The 18,865-nt window shown below is 43.9% G+C and overlaps 1 protein-coding gene across 2 annotated transcripts in view; it reads left to right on the top strand.

Moving 5' to 3' along the window:
• LOC124607199 (DEAD-box ATP-dependent RNA helicase 20-like) overlaps positions 1-18,508 on the top strand; it is a 44,891-nt gene extending 26,383 nt beyond the window's left edge. For both annotated transcript variants that reach the window (XM_047139424.1, XM_047139422.1), the window contains 7 exons: positions 14,398-14,586; positions 14,824-15,176; positions 15,302-15,412; positions 15,496-15,557; positions 15,640-15,699; positions 15,909-16,148; positions 16,244-18,508. In XM_047139424.1, coding sequence (XP_046995380.1) covers positions 14,398-14,586; positions 14,824-15,176; positions 15,302-15,412; positions 15,496-15,557; positions 15,640-15,699; positions 15,909-16,148; positions 16,244-16,920 — 1,692 coding nt within the window. In that variant the 3' untranslated portion in view covers positions 16,921-18,508. The remainder of the gene's footprint in view (positions 1-14,397; positions 14,587-14,823; positions 15,177-15,301; positions 15,413-15,495; positions 15,558-15,639; positions 15,700-15,908; positions 16,149-16,243) is intronic.
• The last annotated feature ends 357 nt before the right edge of the window (positions 18,509-18,865 follow it).

Here is an 18,865-nt window from a genome sequence, read left to right as displayed (position 1 = left end):
GACTGCTGAACCTCCGCTGTCCAATCGGCGAGCAGTCCTTCTGAGTCGTTATGCTAGCCATCTGTCTTCCATGCCTGCTAATCCAGCCCATGACATTTTTTCGACGCCTCCTTTGATGTAGGGTATGCAGGCCGCCCCTCCTCCCTACTACCACCGGGAGTCTGCTTCCGTCAACTGCTCCATTCTCTTTCCTCCCGCTTTCCTAAAACTTTCTTGACAACTTGGGATACAGTACCGCCTTGGCTCCGTCCCCGGATCTGCCTGCTCAGAGACCTTTGTCGATTTCCCAAGGATGGTACCCCTTCACTTGTTTATCGTCGGGTATTTGCTGCTCTATGTGCACAAATGACGGACGCCACATTTATTTACACCGACGGCTCGAAAACATCGTTAGGTGTAGGGAGTGCCTATATTGTTGGTGACACCCCAAATCACTTTCAGCTTCCCGATCAGTGTTCGGTTTATACTGCGGAGCTTTACTCTGTTCTCCAGGCTGTCCACTACATCCGCCGCCATCAGCGGATACAGTACGTTATCTGCTCAGATTCTCTCAGCTCTCTCCTCAGTCTCCAAGCTCTTTACCCTGTGCACCCTCTGATCCACCGGATTCAGGACTGTCTGCGCTTGCTCCACCTGGGGGGCGTCTCGGTGGCGTTCCTCTGGCTCCCGGGACACGCTGGTATCTGTGGGAATGAGGCGGCCGATATAGCGGCCAAGGCTGCAGTCTCTCTTCCTCGGCCAGCTATTCAGTCGATTCCCTTCACCGATCTACGGAGCGTTTTATGTCGCAGAGTTGTTCGTTTATGGCACGCGCATTGGTCGACACTTCCCCATAATAAATTGCGGGACGTCAAAGCTCTTCCTTGTGCTTGGACCTCTTCCTCCCGAACGCGTCGTCGGGAGGAGATAATTTTAACTAGACTTCGGATAGGGCACTGTCGTTTAAGCCATCGACATCTTTTAAGCGGCGATCCTCGCCCACTCTGTCCCCACTGCTGTCTGCTGTGGACGGTAAGACACCTTTTACTTGAGTGCACCTATTTTACTCAGTTATGCGCCCGTCTACAGCTGTCGCCTGATATATCGTCCATTTTAGCAGATGACACACGCTCAGCCGATCGCGTTCTCGAGTTTATTAGTGCCAGTGAGATGACGTCAGTCATTTGAAGCTCTTTTTGGGGACAACCAACCCCTTTCTGTAGTGGTTTTTTAAGCTTTCCTTCTGCTTTTAGTTTCTCCCATTTTTTTGAGTTTCGTTCCCATTGCTGCCAGTTTCCATTTTCGTTTTTTACCTTTCCCTAAGTCACAGACCAGGTGCTAATGACCATAGCAGTTTTGCGCCCTAAAGCCAAACAAAAAAAAACTCTTAAGCTTTACACCTGCTTTCTGCATTGCCCTTGGGAAACATGGTTCCCGGAAACGTGGACCCCTGCCCTCCACGGCTGTCGGGGATATTACAAGAACCGTAGTGAACAGTGGCAGGTGGTGTTTGTGTCTGTCCGAACTCAGTATGCAGTGAACCTGTGCCCCTTCAAACTCCTGTTGAAGATGTGGCAGTCACGATGAGGACGAAGCGGGAAATGACTGGCTGCAATGTTTATCTTCCTCCAGATGGTGCAGTACCCCTGAACGCATTGGCTGCACCGATTTATAAACTCCCTAAACCTTTCCTACTTTTGGGAGATTTGAACGGTCATAACCCCTTGTGGGGTAGCACTGCTTAATGGCCCAGGCAGAGGCGTCAAAAATTTACTGTCACAACTCTTCCTCTGCCTATGAAATACAGGTGCCCCCACACATTTCAGTGTGGCACATGGCACATACTTGGCCATTGATTTCTTGGTTTGCAGTCCTGGTCTTCTCCCATTCTTTAGGGTGCCTCCCGGCGAAAGGCAGTCCCTTGGTGGTCACTGGAAGTTGCTGAGGCAATTAAGAAGTGCTGGTGAGCTCTACAGCGGCATCCTTCCCTGGTGCATCTCGTAACCTTTACATGGCTCCATGCCTGTGTTCGCCAGCTTATCAGATGACAAACAGGAATGTTGGGAGAGGTACATGTTGACCATAGGGGGCCCAACAGGTGATCTCAGTGTTAACATACATTACTTGTTATCTAATTACACAAACGCAATTGCCAAACATTTAGCTGAGAACTACGTTTGCACCTCTGCAGCAGAGAATTAACCCCCAAGCTTTCGTACTCTCAAACGGCGGATGGAAGTGAAAGTCCTCTTGTTCCCTTCATACCACAGTGAACCCTACAACGCCCCATTTACAGAGTGGGAGATCCTCAGTGCCTTTGCAAATTGACCCGACAGCTCCTGGCCAGATCGAATCCAGTCGGGTGATTAAACATCTCTCGTCTGACTACAAGCTAAGTCTCCTTGATCTTTAACTGGATCTGGTGCGATGGCGTCTTTCCATTGCACTGGTGGGTGATCATTAACCGGATCTGGTGCGGTGGCGTCTTTCCATCGCACTGGCGGGAGAGCAGCATCGTACCAGTGCTCAAACCTGGCAAAAACCTGCTTTATGTGGTTAGCTATTGGCTCATCAGCCTCGCCAATGTTCTTCGTAAGCTACTGAAACATACGGTGTGTCAGCTGTTGGGGTCCCTGCTTTCTCCGTGCCAGGGCAGTTTCCGCCTGAGTCACTCTACCACTGATAACTCTTGTGTCCCTTGAGTCTGCCATCTGAACAGCCTTTTCCAGATGCCAACACCTTGTTGCAGTCTTTTCTTATTTACAAGAAGTGTGTGACACCACCTGGTGACACCATATCCTTGCCACATTATAGGAGTGGGGTCTTGGAGGCCCACTCCAGATATTTATCGAAAATGTCCTGTTACTTCGTACTTGCATGTCCAAGTTGGTGCCTCCCATAGTTCCCTCCCCCATATCCAGGAGAATGAGGCTGGTTTTAGACATCAGATTGACTTGGCTTCCTCACCTTCATCAGCTTAAGTGTAAGTGCTGGCAGCACCTCTGCCCTCTGCTGCCTGAGCAACACCAACTGGGGTGCACCCCCCAGGGGTCCACAACTCCTTTGTGGATACGTGCGTAGCGAGCATGGGACCCCGAGCTAATGTGGCCCTCCTTCCTTTCCGGGCTGCATACCTTCCTTTTCCGCATCCTTCTCTATCCCCCATCTTCGACCCCCCCCCCTCCCCTCACCACCGGCTCTTTCCTTCCCTTACTCCCCCTCTGGGAGTATGTTTTGTGCCTACGTCTGGAGACGGACGCTTGAAACTGTAACGCATTTTTCGCTTTCTCTGCTTGCATGTCTTCATCCTTCATTTGTCCTTTTTGCCTTACCCTTTTCTCCCCTGTGGCGTTTGAGATCTCTCTTCTTCACCTTTCCCTTTCTTTGTTTTTCCCTTTCTTTGTTTTTCCCTTTCTTTGTTTTTCCCTTTCTTTGTTTTTCCCTTTCTTTGTTTTTCCCTTTCTTTGTTTTTCCCTTTCTTTGTTTTTCCCCCTTTCTTTGTTTTTCCCCCTTTCTTTGTTTTTCCCCCTTTCTTTGTTTTTCCCCCTTTCTTTGTTTTTCCCCCTTTCTTTGTTTTTCCCCCTTTCTTTGTTTTTCCCCCTTTCTTTGTTTTTCCCCCTTTCTTTGTTTTTCCCCCTTTCTTTGTTTTTCCCCCTTTCTTTGTTTTTCCCCCTTTCTTTGTTTTCCCCCCCCCTTTCTTTGTTTTCCCCCCCCCTTTCTTTGTTTTCCCCCCCCCCTTTCTTTGTTTTCCCCCCCCCCTTTCTTTGTTTCCCCCCCCCTTTCTTTGTTTTTCCCCCCCCCCTTTCTTTGTTTTCCCCCCCCCCCTTTCTTTGTTTTTCCCCCCCCCTTTCTTTGTTTTTCCCCCCTCCTTTCTTTGTTTTTCCCCCCCTCCTTTCTTTGTTTTTCCCCCCCTCCTTTCTTTGTTTTTCCCCCCCTCCTTTCTTTGTTTTTCCCCCCCTCCTTTCTTTGTTTTTCCCCCCCTCCTTTCTTTGTTTTTCCCCCCCTCCTTTCTTTGTTTTTCCCCCCCTCCTTTCTTTGTTTTTCCCCCCCTCCTTTCTTTGTTTTTCCCCCCCTCCTTTCTTTGTTTTTCCCCCCCTCCTTTCTTTGTTTTTCCCCCCCTCCTTTCTTTGTTTTTCCCCCCCTCCTTTCTTTGTTTTTCCCCCCCTCCTTTCTTTGTTTTTCCCCCCCTCCTTTCTTTGTTTTTCCCCCCCTCCTTTCTTTGTTTTTCCCCCCCTCCTTTCTTTGTTTTTCCCCCCCTCCTTTCTTTGTTTTTCCCCCCCTCCTTTCTTTGTTTTTTCCCCCCCTCCTTTCTTTGTTTTTCCCCCCCCTCCTTTCTTTGTTTCCCCCCCCCCCTCCTTTCTTTGTTTCCCCCCCCCCTCCTTTCTTCGTTTTCCCCCCCCCTCCTTTCTTCGTTTTCCCCCCCCCCTCCTTTCTTCGTTTTCCCCCCCCCCCCTCCTTTCTTTGGTTTTTCCCCCCCTCCTTTCTTTGGTTTTTCCCCCCCTCCTTTCTTTGGTTTTTCCCCCCCTCCTTTCTTTGGTTTTTCCCCCCTCCTTTCTTTGGTTTTTCCCCCCCTCCTTTCTTTGGTTTTTCCCCCCCTCCTTTCTTTGGTTTTTCCCCCCCTCCTTTCTTTGGTTTTTCCCCCCCTCCTTTCTTTGGTTTTTCCCCCCCTCCTTTCTTTGGTTTTTCCCCCCCTCCTTTCTTTGGTTTTTCCCCCCCTCCTTTCTTTGGTTTTTCCCCCCCTCCTTTCTTTGGTTTTTCCCCCCCTCCTTTCTTTGTTTTCCCCCCCCCCTCCTTTCTTTGTTTTTCCCCCCCTCCTTTCTTTGTTTTTCCCCCCCCTTTCTTTGTTTTCCCCCCCTTTCTTTGTTTTCCCCCCCTTTCTTTGTTTTCCCCCCCTTTCTTTGTTTTTCCCCCCCTCCTTTCTTTGTTTTTTCCCCCCCTCCTTTCTTTGTTTTTTCCCCCCCTCCTTTCTTTGTTTTTTCCCCCCCTCCTTTCTTTGTTTTTCCCCCCCTCCTTTCTTTGTTTTTCCCCCCCTCCTTTCTTTGTTTTTCCCCCCTCCTTTCTTTGTTTTTCCCCCCCTCCTTTCTTTGTTTTCCCCCCCCCCCTTTCTTTGTTTTTCCCCCCCTTTCTTTGTTTTTCCCCCCCTTTCTTTGTTTTTCCCCCCCCTTTCTTTGTTCCCCCCCCTTTCTATGTGTGTCTGAAGGCCTACCCACGCATTTTCATGCATAGCCGGCGACGGGGTAACGCATAATTCGCCGCCCCGGGTAGTCGGGTAGGACACGTACGTACCCCATGGTAATGGCCAGGCCCAGGGAGGGGTGATTACCCGATCTGATACCTTCCGAAAGTGCTGATTGGTCCCTCTGTCAGTTTCTCTGGAGGTGTGACCTGTGGTGTGAAAAATCACCTAAGGCGGGAGTGCCCTCAGAGAGGACCCCCACAAGGGAGGAGCGTGCCATTGGAGACGCCGGTAATCATGGGGGATTCTTCTGCAATGGTTTCCTCATCTTCCACTATGTCTGCTCACAAGTGTAAGTTCACTGAGTCTCAGCCACAGACAGTTCTTCCATCGTTGCCACAGTTCCTTGTTGTTTCTCGGTCTGACGAAGGTCACGACTTCTCCACGGTCAAACCTTTCATTACTCAGAAAGATGTCAACGCAATTGCAGGCCGTGTAAAGTCTTGTTCCAGATTACGGAATGGCACCTTGTTGTTAGAAACACACAGTGCCCTCCAGGCACAAAAATTGCTGCGTACTTCACTGCTCCACACCTTCCCTGTCCGGAAGGAAGCGCACCGCACTTTAAATTCCTCACGTGGAGTCGTTTATACATGCTCCCTCAACGGATTGTCTGACGAGTATATTCAACACTACCTGTCTGACCAGAGCGTAATGACTGTTCATAGAGTCATGAAAAGGGTTGACACGAACATCATTCTAACCCATACTGTCTTCTTGACATTTGACAAAGTTCAACTCCCATCGAAAATCAAAGCAGGCTATGAGATAATTTCCGTTTGCCCTTACGTCCCAAACCCTACACGTTGCTATCGGTGTCAACAGTTCAATCATACCAGCCAGTCCTGTTCCAACCCGGCCAAATGTTACGTGTGGCAAGGATGCCCATGAGGGTGCTTGTCCACCTCCATCCCCTCGTTGCATCAACTGTATGGGTGACCATGCTGCTTCCTCTCGAGATTGCCCCATTTTTAAACATGTAAAGCTCATTCAGGAAATCAGTGAATGAAAAGGTGTCGACCTTTGCTGCTCAAAAATTATTCGCCAGTCGAAAGCCCACTGTGCCTCAGACAGGAAAATACAGTACTGTCCTTGCCTCTCCTCGGCCAACAAAGGAGGCGACCACGCAGAATTGTGATCTCACCTTTAGTGACACAGACGTCAGATTGGCTGGGGTGCAGATCCCTGTATGCTGCTGCAGCTCAGCAGAGCCCTTGTTCAATCCTGCCTTGACTATGGGAGTCTGGTTTATGGCTCGGCAGCACCTTCAGCATTGCATTTACTCGACCCAGTGCACCACTGTGGTGGTCGCCTAGCGACAGGAGTTTTTAGTATGAGTCCGGCGACCAGTGTCCTTGTGGAGGCCAGTCCCTCCGTTGCAGGTTAGGTGTGTACAACTGCTGGCCAATTACTTTGCATGTGTTTGTAGTTCTCCTGTGTATCCGAATCACCTGTCTCCTCTTCCCACCCACGGCAGTTCATCTCCCATCAATTGAAGTTAGCCTTGGGTCATTTCTATCTGAACTGGAGTCCTTGCTTTTTTTACCACCTGCACTCGATGTGTACACCTCCATGGTGTACACCTATGCCGTGGCTTCGCCTTGACCTGTCACGTGGCCTTAAGGACTCAGTTAAACCCGCAGCTCTCCGCTGCCACTTCATCTAGACTTTTTGACATGTACCGAGGCCACAAAGTGGTTTACATCAATGGCTGATGGTCATCTCGGCTTCATGTATGTCCATGGAGGACATGCTGAACAGCATTCCTCGCCCTACACTGCAGAGCTGGTGGCTATATCTCGTGCACTTTGAGCACCTCTCTTCATATCCTGGAGAGTCGTTTCTTCTGTGTACTGACTCCTTCAGCAGCCTACAAGATCGACCAGTGCTACCCTTGTCATCGTTTGGTAGCGACCATCCAGGAGTCCATCTATGCCCTGCAACGGTCTGGTCGTTCAGTGGTGTTCGTTTGGACCCCAGGACACGTCGGAATCCCAGGCAATGAACTTGCTGACTGGCTACATGGAAACCACTGATGATGGAGCTCGGCATTCCAATAACTGACCTGCATTCATTTTTATGCCACCAGGTTTTTCGGCTTTGGGAGACAGAATAGCATAGTCTCAATACGCACAACAAATGGCATTCCATTAAGGAGACTATGAATGTGTGGCAGTCCTTCACACGGGCCTCTCACAGGGACTCTGTGGTTCTGTGCTGGCTCCACATTGGCCACGCTTGGATGACCCACGGCTACCTCCTGCGCCTTGAAGACCCGCTTCAGTGTGTATGCGGTGTCTGGTTGACAATGGCCCATATTCCGGTGCACTGTCCCATGTTGACTGTTCTGCAACAAAATCTTCGGCTACCAGACTCTTTGCCACTAATATTATCTGACACTTCATCAGCTGATTTGGTTTTACATGTTTTTTGTGAGGGTGGGTCTTATCATTGGATCCAAGTTTTAGTGCACGTTCTTTGTTCCTCTGTGTCCTCCATCCTAATGCTTTCAGGGTGGATGTTTTAATGTGTTGCAGTGTGTCTGGCTTCTCTTTTTATTCTCGTGATCAGTCAGCCATTTGTCGTTTAATGTATTCTACCTGTTTCTTGTGTTTCTGTGTTTTTGTTCTCCCCTTTTGTCCATTTAAGTTTTCGTTGCCCTTCCGCCATTCTTATGATTTTACTTTTCTGTCTGTTTTTGTTGTCAGTCTTGTTTCTTATTCTCATCCTTGTGGCATTGTTTTATTCGGAACAAGGGACCAGTGACTTAGCAATTTGGTCCCTCCCCCCCTCTTTTAAACAAACAAACAAACAAACCAACCAACTAACCAACATGCTATCCCTCCCCTCTCCTCCCCATGCTGCCTCCTTGCCCTCACCACCCACACCAAATTGCCACACCCATCAGGCAGTTAAGATGCATATGTAACTTGCTGGGTATATTATGTACCAGGAAATGATGCTGACAGCATTTAGTGGTCAAACCTTTTAATGTTAATGTTAACTGTAGTTAGCCTGCTGGGTTAACTAATTCCAGATACCGTAAATTAATTCTTGGTAATGTTGAAGTTTGTCTCCTAAGACAAATGGCTGCATTTATGAGCAGAATTTGGTTTGATTTGATTTTGACAGGGAAGCTAAAACGGCTTAGGTCTAACCCGCCGCTGCCCACACCGAAACGAAGTTTGTGCGGTATTGCTTCCTGTGTATCTAGTTAAGCCAACCAATGCCCTTAAATAGTGCAAGAAGTCCCTTTACCAGTTTTTTGTTACACAATTTCTTCAGGTCTAGTTGTCCAGAAGATTCTGTATCTTTTGTTCTCCAATGCCATGCATTTGAAGATTAGGTGTGATGCAGTTTCTTCACCCTCATCACAGATCCTACATTTAGGGTCTTCTTCCGTTATATCCATTGTGTGTAGGTGTTTTTTGAAATTCCCATGGCCGGTCATTAGTCCAGTCATGTTTGATCTTTCCTGTTCAATCCCAGGATTATAGAGCTTCTTTTCAAACATGGCTTGGGCATCATTACCTTACCATGTTCTTGTTTATGGACCTTTGTCAAATAGTATACATGCTGTTTCCTGAGCCATTTCCATAGTTCGTTTGATCGTAACCTTGGTGATTGTCAGGACACATTCCAATCCAATAAAGGGAGTTGTTACCCCATCCTGGCCAATCTGTTTGCTTGTTCATTGCCACAGATCCTGAGTGGCCAGGGACCCACACTAGATTTATCCTGTTGCTTCCCCCTAGCTCCACCAGAGTCCTGTGGCATTCTACAACAATCTTAGATCTTATTGCAGGAGCTGCCAGTGATTCAGAACTGCTGGCTGTCTGAATAGATGTAGATGCTACGGTCATTGTAGCACCTATGCATATTCTTCTCCACACATGCCCTGATTGCAGTAATTTCAGCTTGGAATACAGAGGCCAGTTTTCCTAGAGAGATGATGCCCTCCAGTCTGAGCCGAACCCCGTACGCCCTTGCCCCAACACCTTGGTCTGATTTTGACCCATTGGTGAACCAAACAATGTCCCCCATATGGTGTCGAACTGTTTGTTCCCACTGCTTCCTGCTTCCAATTATTATATTGTAAGGCGTGCTGAAGCAGTTCGGAGTTATTATATAATCGGCAGGCATTTCCCCAGCCATTCCTATGTTTACCTCACTGTTATTGTGTGATCCTGGATATCCCGATGAGATCCATTTTTTGCCAGTTTGTATGCCCCAGCTGCTGTGTCCATCTTGACCCAAAGGTGTAGTGGAGGCACGTCCAGCACGGCTTTCATCCAAGCAGTTGGTGTGCTGCAGCCTGTTATGCCTAAGCAGGCCAGTCTCTGCAAATTTGCAAGCTCCTTAGCTGCAACCCGCTGTTCTACCTTCTTCCACCACACCATGGCCCTGTAGGAAATCATATGTCTAACCCCTGTGGTGTATATCCAGTGCATACCTCTTGGGCTTAGGCCCCAGTTTTTACCACAAGCCCTTCTTTTACTCACTAGAGTACTTTTTGCCTTGGAGCAGATACTCTTGATGTGAAGGGTCCAATTTAGTTTCTCATCTAAGGTTACCCCTAGATATTTGACTATCCCCTTCACAGGTACAGTTTCATTGAAGAGCTATAGATTCCAACTTGAGTGTTGGCTCTGCCTCTTTGTAAATGGCACCACAACAGTCTTCTTAGGATTAATACTCAGATCATGCTTATTGCACCAATTTTGCACAATGTCCAATCCTCTGTGTGCCATATTTCTGTCAGTAAATTTGCCAAGTATTACTATGACAAGGTCATCTGCATATCCTTGGCAGAAGCATTGTCTGGAATTTAGTTCCTCAGTGAGTTCATTCACCACTAGATTCCACAATAAAGGGGACAGAACTCCTCCTTGTGGGCAGCCTCTAGTGATGTTACTAACCATCTTTTCATTCATCATGGTAGCCTCTACCTTCTTTCCACTAAGCATGGCCCTTGTCCACCTACATATAGTGGTCCCTAGGTCATGCACCTCTGCTGCCCTTACAATGGAATTGGTCATGTTATTGAAGGCCCCCCTCAGTATCCAGGAAGATGCAGAGGGCTGTTTCTTGGAAGTGAAGTGCTTTCTCCAGCCTCCCAACGAGTTAGTGGAGAACTGTCTCACATGATTTACCTGGTTGATATGCATTTTGGTTTGAATGTAGAGGGGCCCTAATTAGCCTCCTCTCCCCAACATATAGATTAACCAGTTTTTCCAATGTTTTGGGAATGAAGGACAGATTGGTTGGTCTCATATCCTTGGCCTTCGTATGATCAGTTCTCCCTGGCTTTGAAGACAACCTTCACTGCCCTCGAAACATTGGGAATGATTCCTACTGCTAGGCTAACCCTGAATAACCTGCATAGGACTCTTAAAGAGATTCTCTCCTGCCTGTTGCACTCTCTTAGAGTGTCTGAGAACCATTGTCTTGCTGGGATCACATTCTGGTCTGTGTTGTCCAGCAGAGCATATTGAGGAAAGTGAGTTTTGAGGAGCAGTTCCAGTGTCTCATGTGCTGTCTTTGTATGTTCCCCATTCTCCTTCAACGTACCTCCTAGATTGATTGGTACTCTAGTTAGGATTCTGTAAAGTGTGGCTTGAGCAGCTGTGCTCTAGATTTCCTCATAGAATGCCTTCCAGGATGACTTCTTTGCTTGTCTGCTTGCAAGGTTGTAGTTGACAAGGGCCTCACAATATTTAGCTCATTGTCTTTAACGTCTCGCAATGTTCAGCAGTCTTTGTACTGGTTTCCTGTTAATTTCCATGAGCAGAGTTCATTGTAGCAGTTATTGAATATAGGTGCAGTGGAACTTTGATTTTACATTGTCCGTTTCCACATTTTTCATGATGAAACATTATAACTTTGTAGCCCTTGTGAAAAACCCATAAGATCTGTGCTAAAAATTTGCTAATTTTACATTTCTTGTTGGTAATATTTATATCAAAAAGTTTTTACTTCACGTGTCACTTTACTTTGTCCCGTTTTCTTCCTATTGATCTTTGATGTGACTGAACAAGTGGCTCCAAAGGCAGATGGTTCGCATCACGGATGGTGGCGGAATTAGGGAATATTTTAGGCCATTGTGGAGAAGGGAGACATGAGACGAAATGCTGATGTATCCATGATTGATCTTTCTTGCACAACAATTCACAACTTAACTGTGCAATTTTGAAACTACTGCTAGGCTGCAGCAGTAATGGAAAGAGACAGTCTATGCAAAGTGTTCCGGACTGAGGGGCCTAACCACCACCTTTCCTTGTGCCTCTTATAACTCTGCCTCATCTTTTTGCATGTATTTCCGGTGTACTTTATTTGGCAACAATATTATCATCTCTTTTAAATTTGAAGAGTGTCTCTCAAGGAAACATAGCTCAGCCCATTTCTGGCTAGTTAACTCTCAATGCCTAGTGATTTAAGTCACCCAATAGCCATTACAGCCACCACACCACACTAACACATGTAAAATGAGCACACCTACTGGATGTGTGGAGAGGGGGTGTGGCTCTTCAGCAAATGCAGGTAGAGGTGAAAGCATTTTCTGAAATGCTGAAAATATACTTTCCGTGCAGACTGTTCTGTGACAGAGATGTTCATGGAAATATATACTTTGCACCATACACTGTAGATCGGGAAGATTGGCAGCAGCGATATAGGGCATGAAGTGAAACTGTAGCACCTGAGCTTTCTTTCAAATTTGCATTTTACACAGTGTACAGAAGTTCTCTGAGCCAGATTCTAATAAGCGTGTAATGTCACCTGGAAAGTAAACTCATTTTTTCAGGTCTGTTTCTCTCGTCGAGCTTAAAATAACACTTACGCTCACCACCGTTTATTAAGTGAGGCTCACAAGAAAAGCATTAACCCTTTAAGTGGGTATGACAGATATCTGTCCACACTCTGTTAATTCAGTGGGTTCAACGGATATATACGTCCACTGCGTTTTGTGGCTAGTAGAAAGTGGGATTGAAGAGATAACGGCCTGCCGTTTGACGCTGTGGTATTGAGCTTCATCCACTAGATGGGAGCTCTCTTCAGGCAATACAGCATGTTCTAGGCTAGTTATGACATTGTCTACTTGAGTGCGCATGCAGTGAAGCAGCCACAAAAGTGGGCCTTCTTCGTCTGTGTTTACTGCTGCGTTAGTGAATGATCTTTTGCAATGGCGAAAAGAAGTCATTTATCAGATTCGGAGATTTAACAGCTGCTTTTAGAAAGTGATGATAGTATCAGTAAGAGTTCTGAAAGTTTTCAAAATATGGAGAATTAGTTGACACATACTTTTCTTCAGGAATCTGGCTGGTGCAAAGCTGTTTCATCTTTTACTGAAATTCCTCCTCTTCGCTGACAATACCTCGTATGACCCACTAGGCACTATCAGCAGAAAACTATTCAATGTTCACCCCATTATGGAGCATCTGCAGTTTAAATTCAGATCAGTATACATGCCAGAAAGGAACATCACTGTTGACAAATCGTTGTTTTGGGAAGGACGGCTTGGATGAAGGCCATATATTCCATCAAAGCATAGCAGATTTGGCATCAAATTGTATGAACCCTGTGAAAGCAGTTTCGCTTATGTATAGGACTTCGTTTACACTGGAAAGGACACTAATTATGGTAGCCCCTATCCAGATGAAAAAAACCTCTCAAATTGTTTGGAGCTTGCACACGATCTACCCGGGAAAGGCCACTGCATTTTTCTAGGCAACCGGTACACCAGTCCAGATTTGGTACACAAACTAACCAGCAATAACACCAATGTTGTCGGTACAATGTGGCAAGACAGGAAGGGGTCCCCTGGCTTCGTAAAAAAGGAAAAACTGAAGAAAGGGAAGTACATAACAGGGTACAGAGGCAAGCAGATGGTAATGAAATGGAAGGACAAAAGAGACATTATGGTCAGCACTTTCTATGATAATGTGTTTAAGTGTAAACTCAAAGAAGGGAATCGTTTAAAAGCCACATGTTGTCATTGACTAAAACAAGAATACGGGGGCATGGATAGTTGCGATTCTTAGTTACAAAGCTACCAGATGGCCAGGAGCAGACTGAAAAAAATTATCAGAAGCTTTTCTGCCACTTGTTGGACATTGCATGCTTCAATGCATACATTATGTACAAGAAGCATAGTGACGAACAAAGTAGAATGAGCTTCATGATTAGTCATGGGGAACAGTTGACCGTATCTTCACCACAAGAAATGACGTCAGTAGGATACCCACCTCGAACGCCGAAAACGCGTTTTACGGCCAGGCATTTTTCAGACCTTCTGCGGCCCACAACAAAAAAGACCAACAAGGTGGTGTGTGGTGTGCAAGAGAAAAGACCATCGCAAAGATACTTCATACTGGTGCTCAGAATGCAAAGTGTCCTTGTGTGCAGCACCTTGTTTTAAAATATTTTACACTGAAATGATTTGTAATATTGTGAAAATAAAGTTTTGTTAACTTCTACAATATATTTTATTTATTTCCAATATCAATTTAAATTAAACAACGAAAACATGAAGGAAAACTTTTATGCGTGTGAACAATATGCAGCACCACCGCGCACAGGCCCCCTGGCACCTATTACCCACTGCGGAAGAGGCTCATGCGTGCAAACTACCCATTTAACAGGTTAAACAGTTACAGCAATGGTGACAAATTGTCATGAAGCAGGTGTAAGCATGTATACTTATGGTTTAACTACTTAGCTTCTGTGTTGTTTTTGGTTTAATTCAATATGTTCATCAGTTTTGGTTTTTTCTGGGAAAGCACAAAGGATAATCTCTAAAACACATATTTTGAATGTATTAATTGGAGTCGTAGCTTGTCGGAAAACAGCTTGATTACCTTGTACCCAGATACCAATTTCAATCTTTTGACAAGTTTTTACTTGCTGTTTTACATCTGATTTTTTAAGAACTGGTGAAATTTACTACCACAAATTATTCTATGAATGTTGTATTGTACTTTTAATTTCCTTCACTTACACAGATTTTATACAAAGTATTGGAGATGATTGCGATTTTCAATTGTATAGGCTAATTACATGTGTTTTTGCTCATTTTGTGGGTTTTAACATTTTCCTCAATTTTGTTTTTAATTCTGGACCACTTAGCAATGTAAAACAAAGTTTTCACTGTATTTAACATTTGTCATTAATATCATCTTTTGCAGTATGTCCTGCCAGCCACAGTACACATCAACAACCAGAAAAGGTTGTCTCGTGGTGATGGTCCTATTGTCCTTATTCTTGCTCCTACACGAGAATTGGCCCAGCAGATACAGACAGTGGCCAGAGATTTTGGGACATCAACATTGATCCGTAATACGTGCATCTTTGGAGGAGCCCCAAAGGGACCACAAGTTAGTAAGATTTTATCTTAATATGTAGTGAAATGAGCAGGTGTAGTTTTTGTGGTCTTCCACTAATTTTAACATCTAATACAAAGTAAAATTACTGAGTTAAATAATTCAGTAATTTATAATTGTGTGAATAAGCATAGCATATATGCTTTATTTTGGGACTTCCATTTTACATTCTATACTGATAACCTTTTTTGCATGGCGGTGATGTAAGCAGTTTAAATTCTCCTTATACAGGCTCGTGATCTGGAGAGAGGAGTGGAGATAGTGATTGCCACACCTGGTCGTCTCATAGACTTTCTGGAGAGGGGAATTACAAACTTGCGGCGTTGTACGTACTTAGTGCTTGATGAAGCAGATCGCATGTTAGACATGGGATTTGAACCACAGATTCGAAAAATAATTGAACAGATCAGACCAGATCGCCAGGTATTGATGTGGTCAGCTACATGGCCTAAAGAGGTGCAGGCATTAGCAGAAGACTTCCTTACAGATTATATACAGATAAATATTGGTTCATTGACACTTGCTGCCAACCATAACATTATGCAGATTATTGACGTTTGCCAGGAGCATGAAAAGGAAACAAAGTGAGTGGTGTTTTTTTTTTTCTGTGCTTCTTTGAAATTTTGTACTTTTTCTTGGTCAAGTAAAGTTCATTGTAAGTGTCTAGAACTTAATTTGTTCCTCATAAAGTTTTATTTTTTACACTCAGACTGTCACAGCTGATGAGAGAGATATGTTCTGAGAAGGGGAATAAAACGATAATCTTCGTTGAGACAAAGAAGAAGGTTGATGACATAACTAAATCCATTCGAAGAGAAGGGTGAGATAATATCTTGTACTTTGCCTTCATTGTAACTGTAATTTTAATATAAAACTAGTAACTGATCAATTAAATTGTTCCAGGTGGCCAGCAATCAGTATTCATGGAGACAAGTCACAGCCTGAAAGAGATTATGTGTTAACAGGTTGGTTGTATTGTTAATTAATGTTCAATCCGTGAATAATAGTTTTTGATAAGCTTCTCCACACCTTGATCTTTGGTTTCAGAGTTCAGGAATGGGAAGTGTCCCATTCTAGTTGCCACTGATGTTGCAGCCAGAGGTCTGGGTAAGTTGGTAAAATTGATTGTAATTAATTTAAGAAAATCGTTTTTTAGACATAGAACAGCTATTCGACCCTTTCACTTTATATTCAGAACTGTTCAACCTTCTGCCACAGTTTTTTTTAATAAGCTTTGGAATTAAATTCTTGTTTAATGTGTTTAAGTAAACAAGTCCTTTTTTTGTGTGTACATAATCTGAATTTATTAATTTCAGATGTTGAAGATGTGAAATATGTCATCAATTTTGACTATCCTAACACTTCAGAGGACTACATACACCGTATTGGAAGAACTGGTCGTTGTAACCTGAGTGGGACAGCATATGCATTTTTTACACCAAACAATGCACGCCAGGCGAAAGAACTTATTGCTGTTTTGGAGGAAGCCAATCAGCCAGTCAACCCAAAACTGATTGATTTAGCAGCATTAGCTAGAACTGCTTTTACTGGAAAGGGTAAGGTTTTGATATGAAATAGGTGGGAAATATGCTAATGCAATTTCATGGTGTACATGGTCAGGGAAGGTAATTTTGTGTGGTTTTTTTTACAGGACGCAATCGTTGGAACACGCGTAGCAAGGATGCAACTGGCACTGGTACACAAAATGTATCAAGAAACATACCAAACAACTGGCAGCCGATGCAGAATGTCAATGATCAAGAATATCGTCATTCCTCTGTGCCGAGATACATCTCAAATGGTAATCTCAAAAATAATTCTGAAGCTGGCTATAGAAACGGCAATGGATATATGCAACAGCAGCAGCACCAACAGCAACCACAGCAGCAGCAGCAGCAACAGCAGAATGGTTACAGTCAGTCAGGGTTTGCTCATCAGAACGGATATGGCCAGCAGAATATGTACACACCACAGAGTTACAGTCCACAAAATGGAAGACCATATAATAACCAGACTGGGAGAAATGGTTACCAGCAGGGCCAAAGAATAAAGAGAAACAGTGCTCAGTCTTATGGTCCAGCAACTGGTGGAAATCAGGCTGCAGCCCAAGGAATGTATGCTGTACCACCACCATTTATGATGCAGGCTGGTGCAGCAGATGCTAACTTACAGAGCATATTAGGCCACAAGTTCTTCCAATCAACAAGGCCACCTCCACAGGCCAATCCATGTGCTTACCAAAACATGGCAACAAATCCATTTGGCCAATACCACCAGCCAATGCCATATGCATACAGTTACAGCCAGCCTGCAGCTGTTCAACAGTAAGCCCCCAACCCGTCTCCCTTTTAGAATGGTACGGCCTCAACAAGTCCTGCTTAATTTAATTCCAGTTGTGCTCTTTAAACTGTAGATTGTTCAGAAGTAAATTTTGTTCCGTAGAATTCATGTAGTTAAATCAGTTTTCTCTTTAATGTTTCATCTTAATATCGGTGTGTGGGAAGTACTTTCTCAGTATTTGGTGTCAATCAGATTTTGAAAATTAATAGCCACATTCCAGTTTCCGTTACTACTATCTTGTAGAGATTAAATATTTCTGTATGCTGTTGAGATGCACGAAACATTCAGAAGGGGGGTGGGTTGGGGGCTAATAATATGTTTTGTTAATATAAGGATAATATAGGTACTTTTCTTACTAGATGCCGAAGTATAGACTACTGTTATAGTGCAAATTGATTTTTTATTTTTTCATATGTTACACACTTGAGTACCAAATGAGCTGTTTGTAATATGAAAGATTTTCAGGCAGCTGGTACTGTTATTTCCAGTATCATTAGGAGTAAAAGGCATCATTGGGAAGAAATGCAAAAGTGCAGTATGCATTGTGCATAATGCGAGACAATATTTAAGTCTTTGTTGTTTTTTCTGTGTTTTCAATAATTCTAATGGTTGTTTCTCAAAGAATGTTCCTTAACCCCCTGAAGATCTGTCCGCCCTCAAGGGTCGTGTAAATAGTAGTTTACTAAACGTTCAAATGTATAAATTATTATATAATTGGAGCTCATATTGTGGCCCATAACTCAATATACACTCAGTACTGTGATATAAGATTTAGAGTAATTTTAAACTTATATTTGCAAGTCCAAGAGAAAGGTCGGTATCAAACTATGCCAACACTTGTGCACAGTATTTTGATAAAGGGAACACAATGTTTTAACTATAGTCTGTAGTATGTGATACTTTCTCAAAGACTGATATGAGGATATATTTTAAGTAACTTAATGCTGGAGAGGATTTTTGTCGCAACAGTGCTGCTGATCTTCAGCACGACTTATGAGACTTTGTTTTTTTAAAATTTGCTGTGCTGTATTGAGAGTTTGTTCTAATGCTTCTTGTTTGTTTCTTAATGTAAATCACAAGAATACTTAGCATAGGTACCTAAATTAGACTGCGTGACTGTTTCATGGTTAACTCGGAAATATTTTTCCATGGTTAATTGGGAAATTTTCCACCAACCTTTCTCATTGGAGGACGTGCAGAAGGTTTGAGTTATATTAAGTAATTTGTCTGAATATGCAGTCTCATTAGATTGTGTAAGTGTAAGAATTTTTATGTAAAAACAGTGTGGATTCTAAATACCATACTGAACTGAAGACTAGTCTTCTTACTGAAAAGTATTCAGTAAAACTAGCAGATGTGCTGGTATTTGTAATGATTCATGACATAATATCATAATTTCATGTTACGACCCTTGTGAAAGAGATAGATAACACTTCCTGGAAGTGTGGGAAGTACCTTACTCTTCTGTAGGTTTCTTTAAAGTGCATTTCTTAAATGTATTACAGTATTATGGTAGTAAAAAGTTATTGCATACAATTTTGTACTTTGATTCAATATATGTCAGCTTATTTTTTAATATGTCTATTTATTTTAGCGGCTTTGCCCCATGCTGCTTATTAAAGTATTCAACAACTAAGACTATAAATTTATACTATTAATAGCAACTACTGTTACACATGTGAAAATTAGTACAGTAAAAATTACGTTCAGTACTTGAGGAGCAAATGGACTGCAATTACAGGGCTATTCTGGCAATATGAAGTTGTTGCCATGTTCGTTCAGATTTGTGTCTGGTGGAATGTGCCACAGTAATGCAGCAGTTTACCTGTTCACTCGTCTCAACTGCAAAATAATGCTTAGGCAGTAAATTGTTTTTATGCACTACTTCTAGCCTGCAAAAATTACACAATGACAGCACCATCTTATTGCAGAT

Source organism: Schistocerca americana, chromosome 3 (assembly GCF_021461395.2).
Source record: "Schistocerca americana isolate TAMUIC-IGC-003095 chromosome 3, iqSchAmer2.1, whole genome shotgun sequence".
NCBI lineage: Eukaryota > Metazoa > Arthropoda > Insecta > Orthoptera > Acrididae > Schistocerca > Schistocerca americana.
Note: the sequence above shows the minus strand (reverse complement) of the source record. Positions and strands in the feature narration are given on the sequence as shown.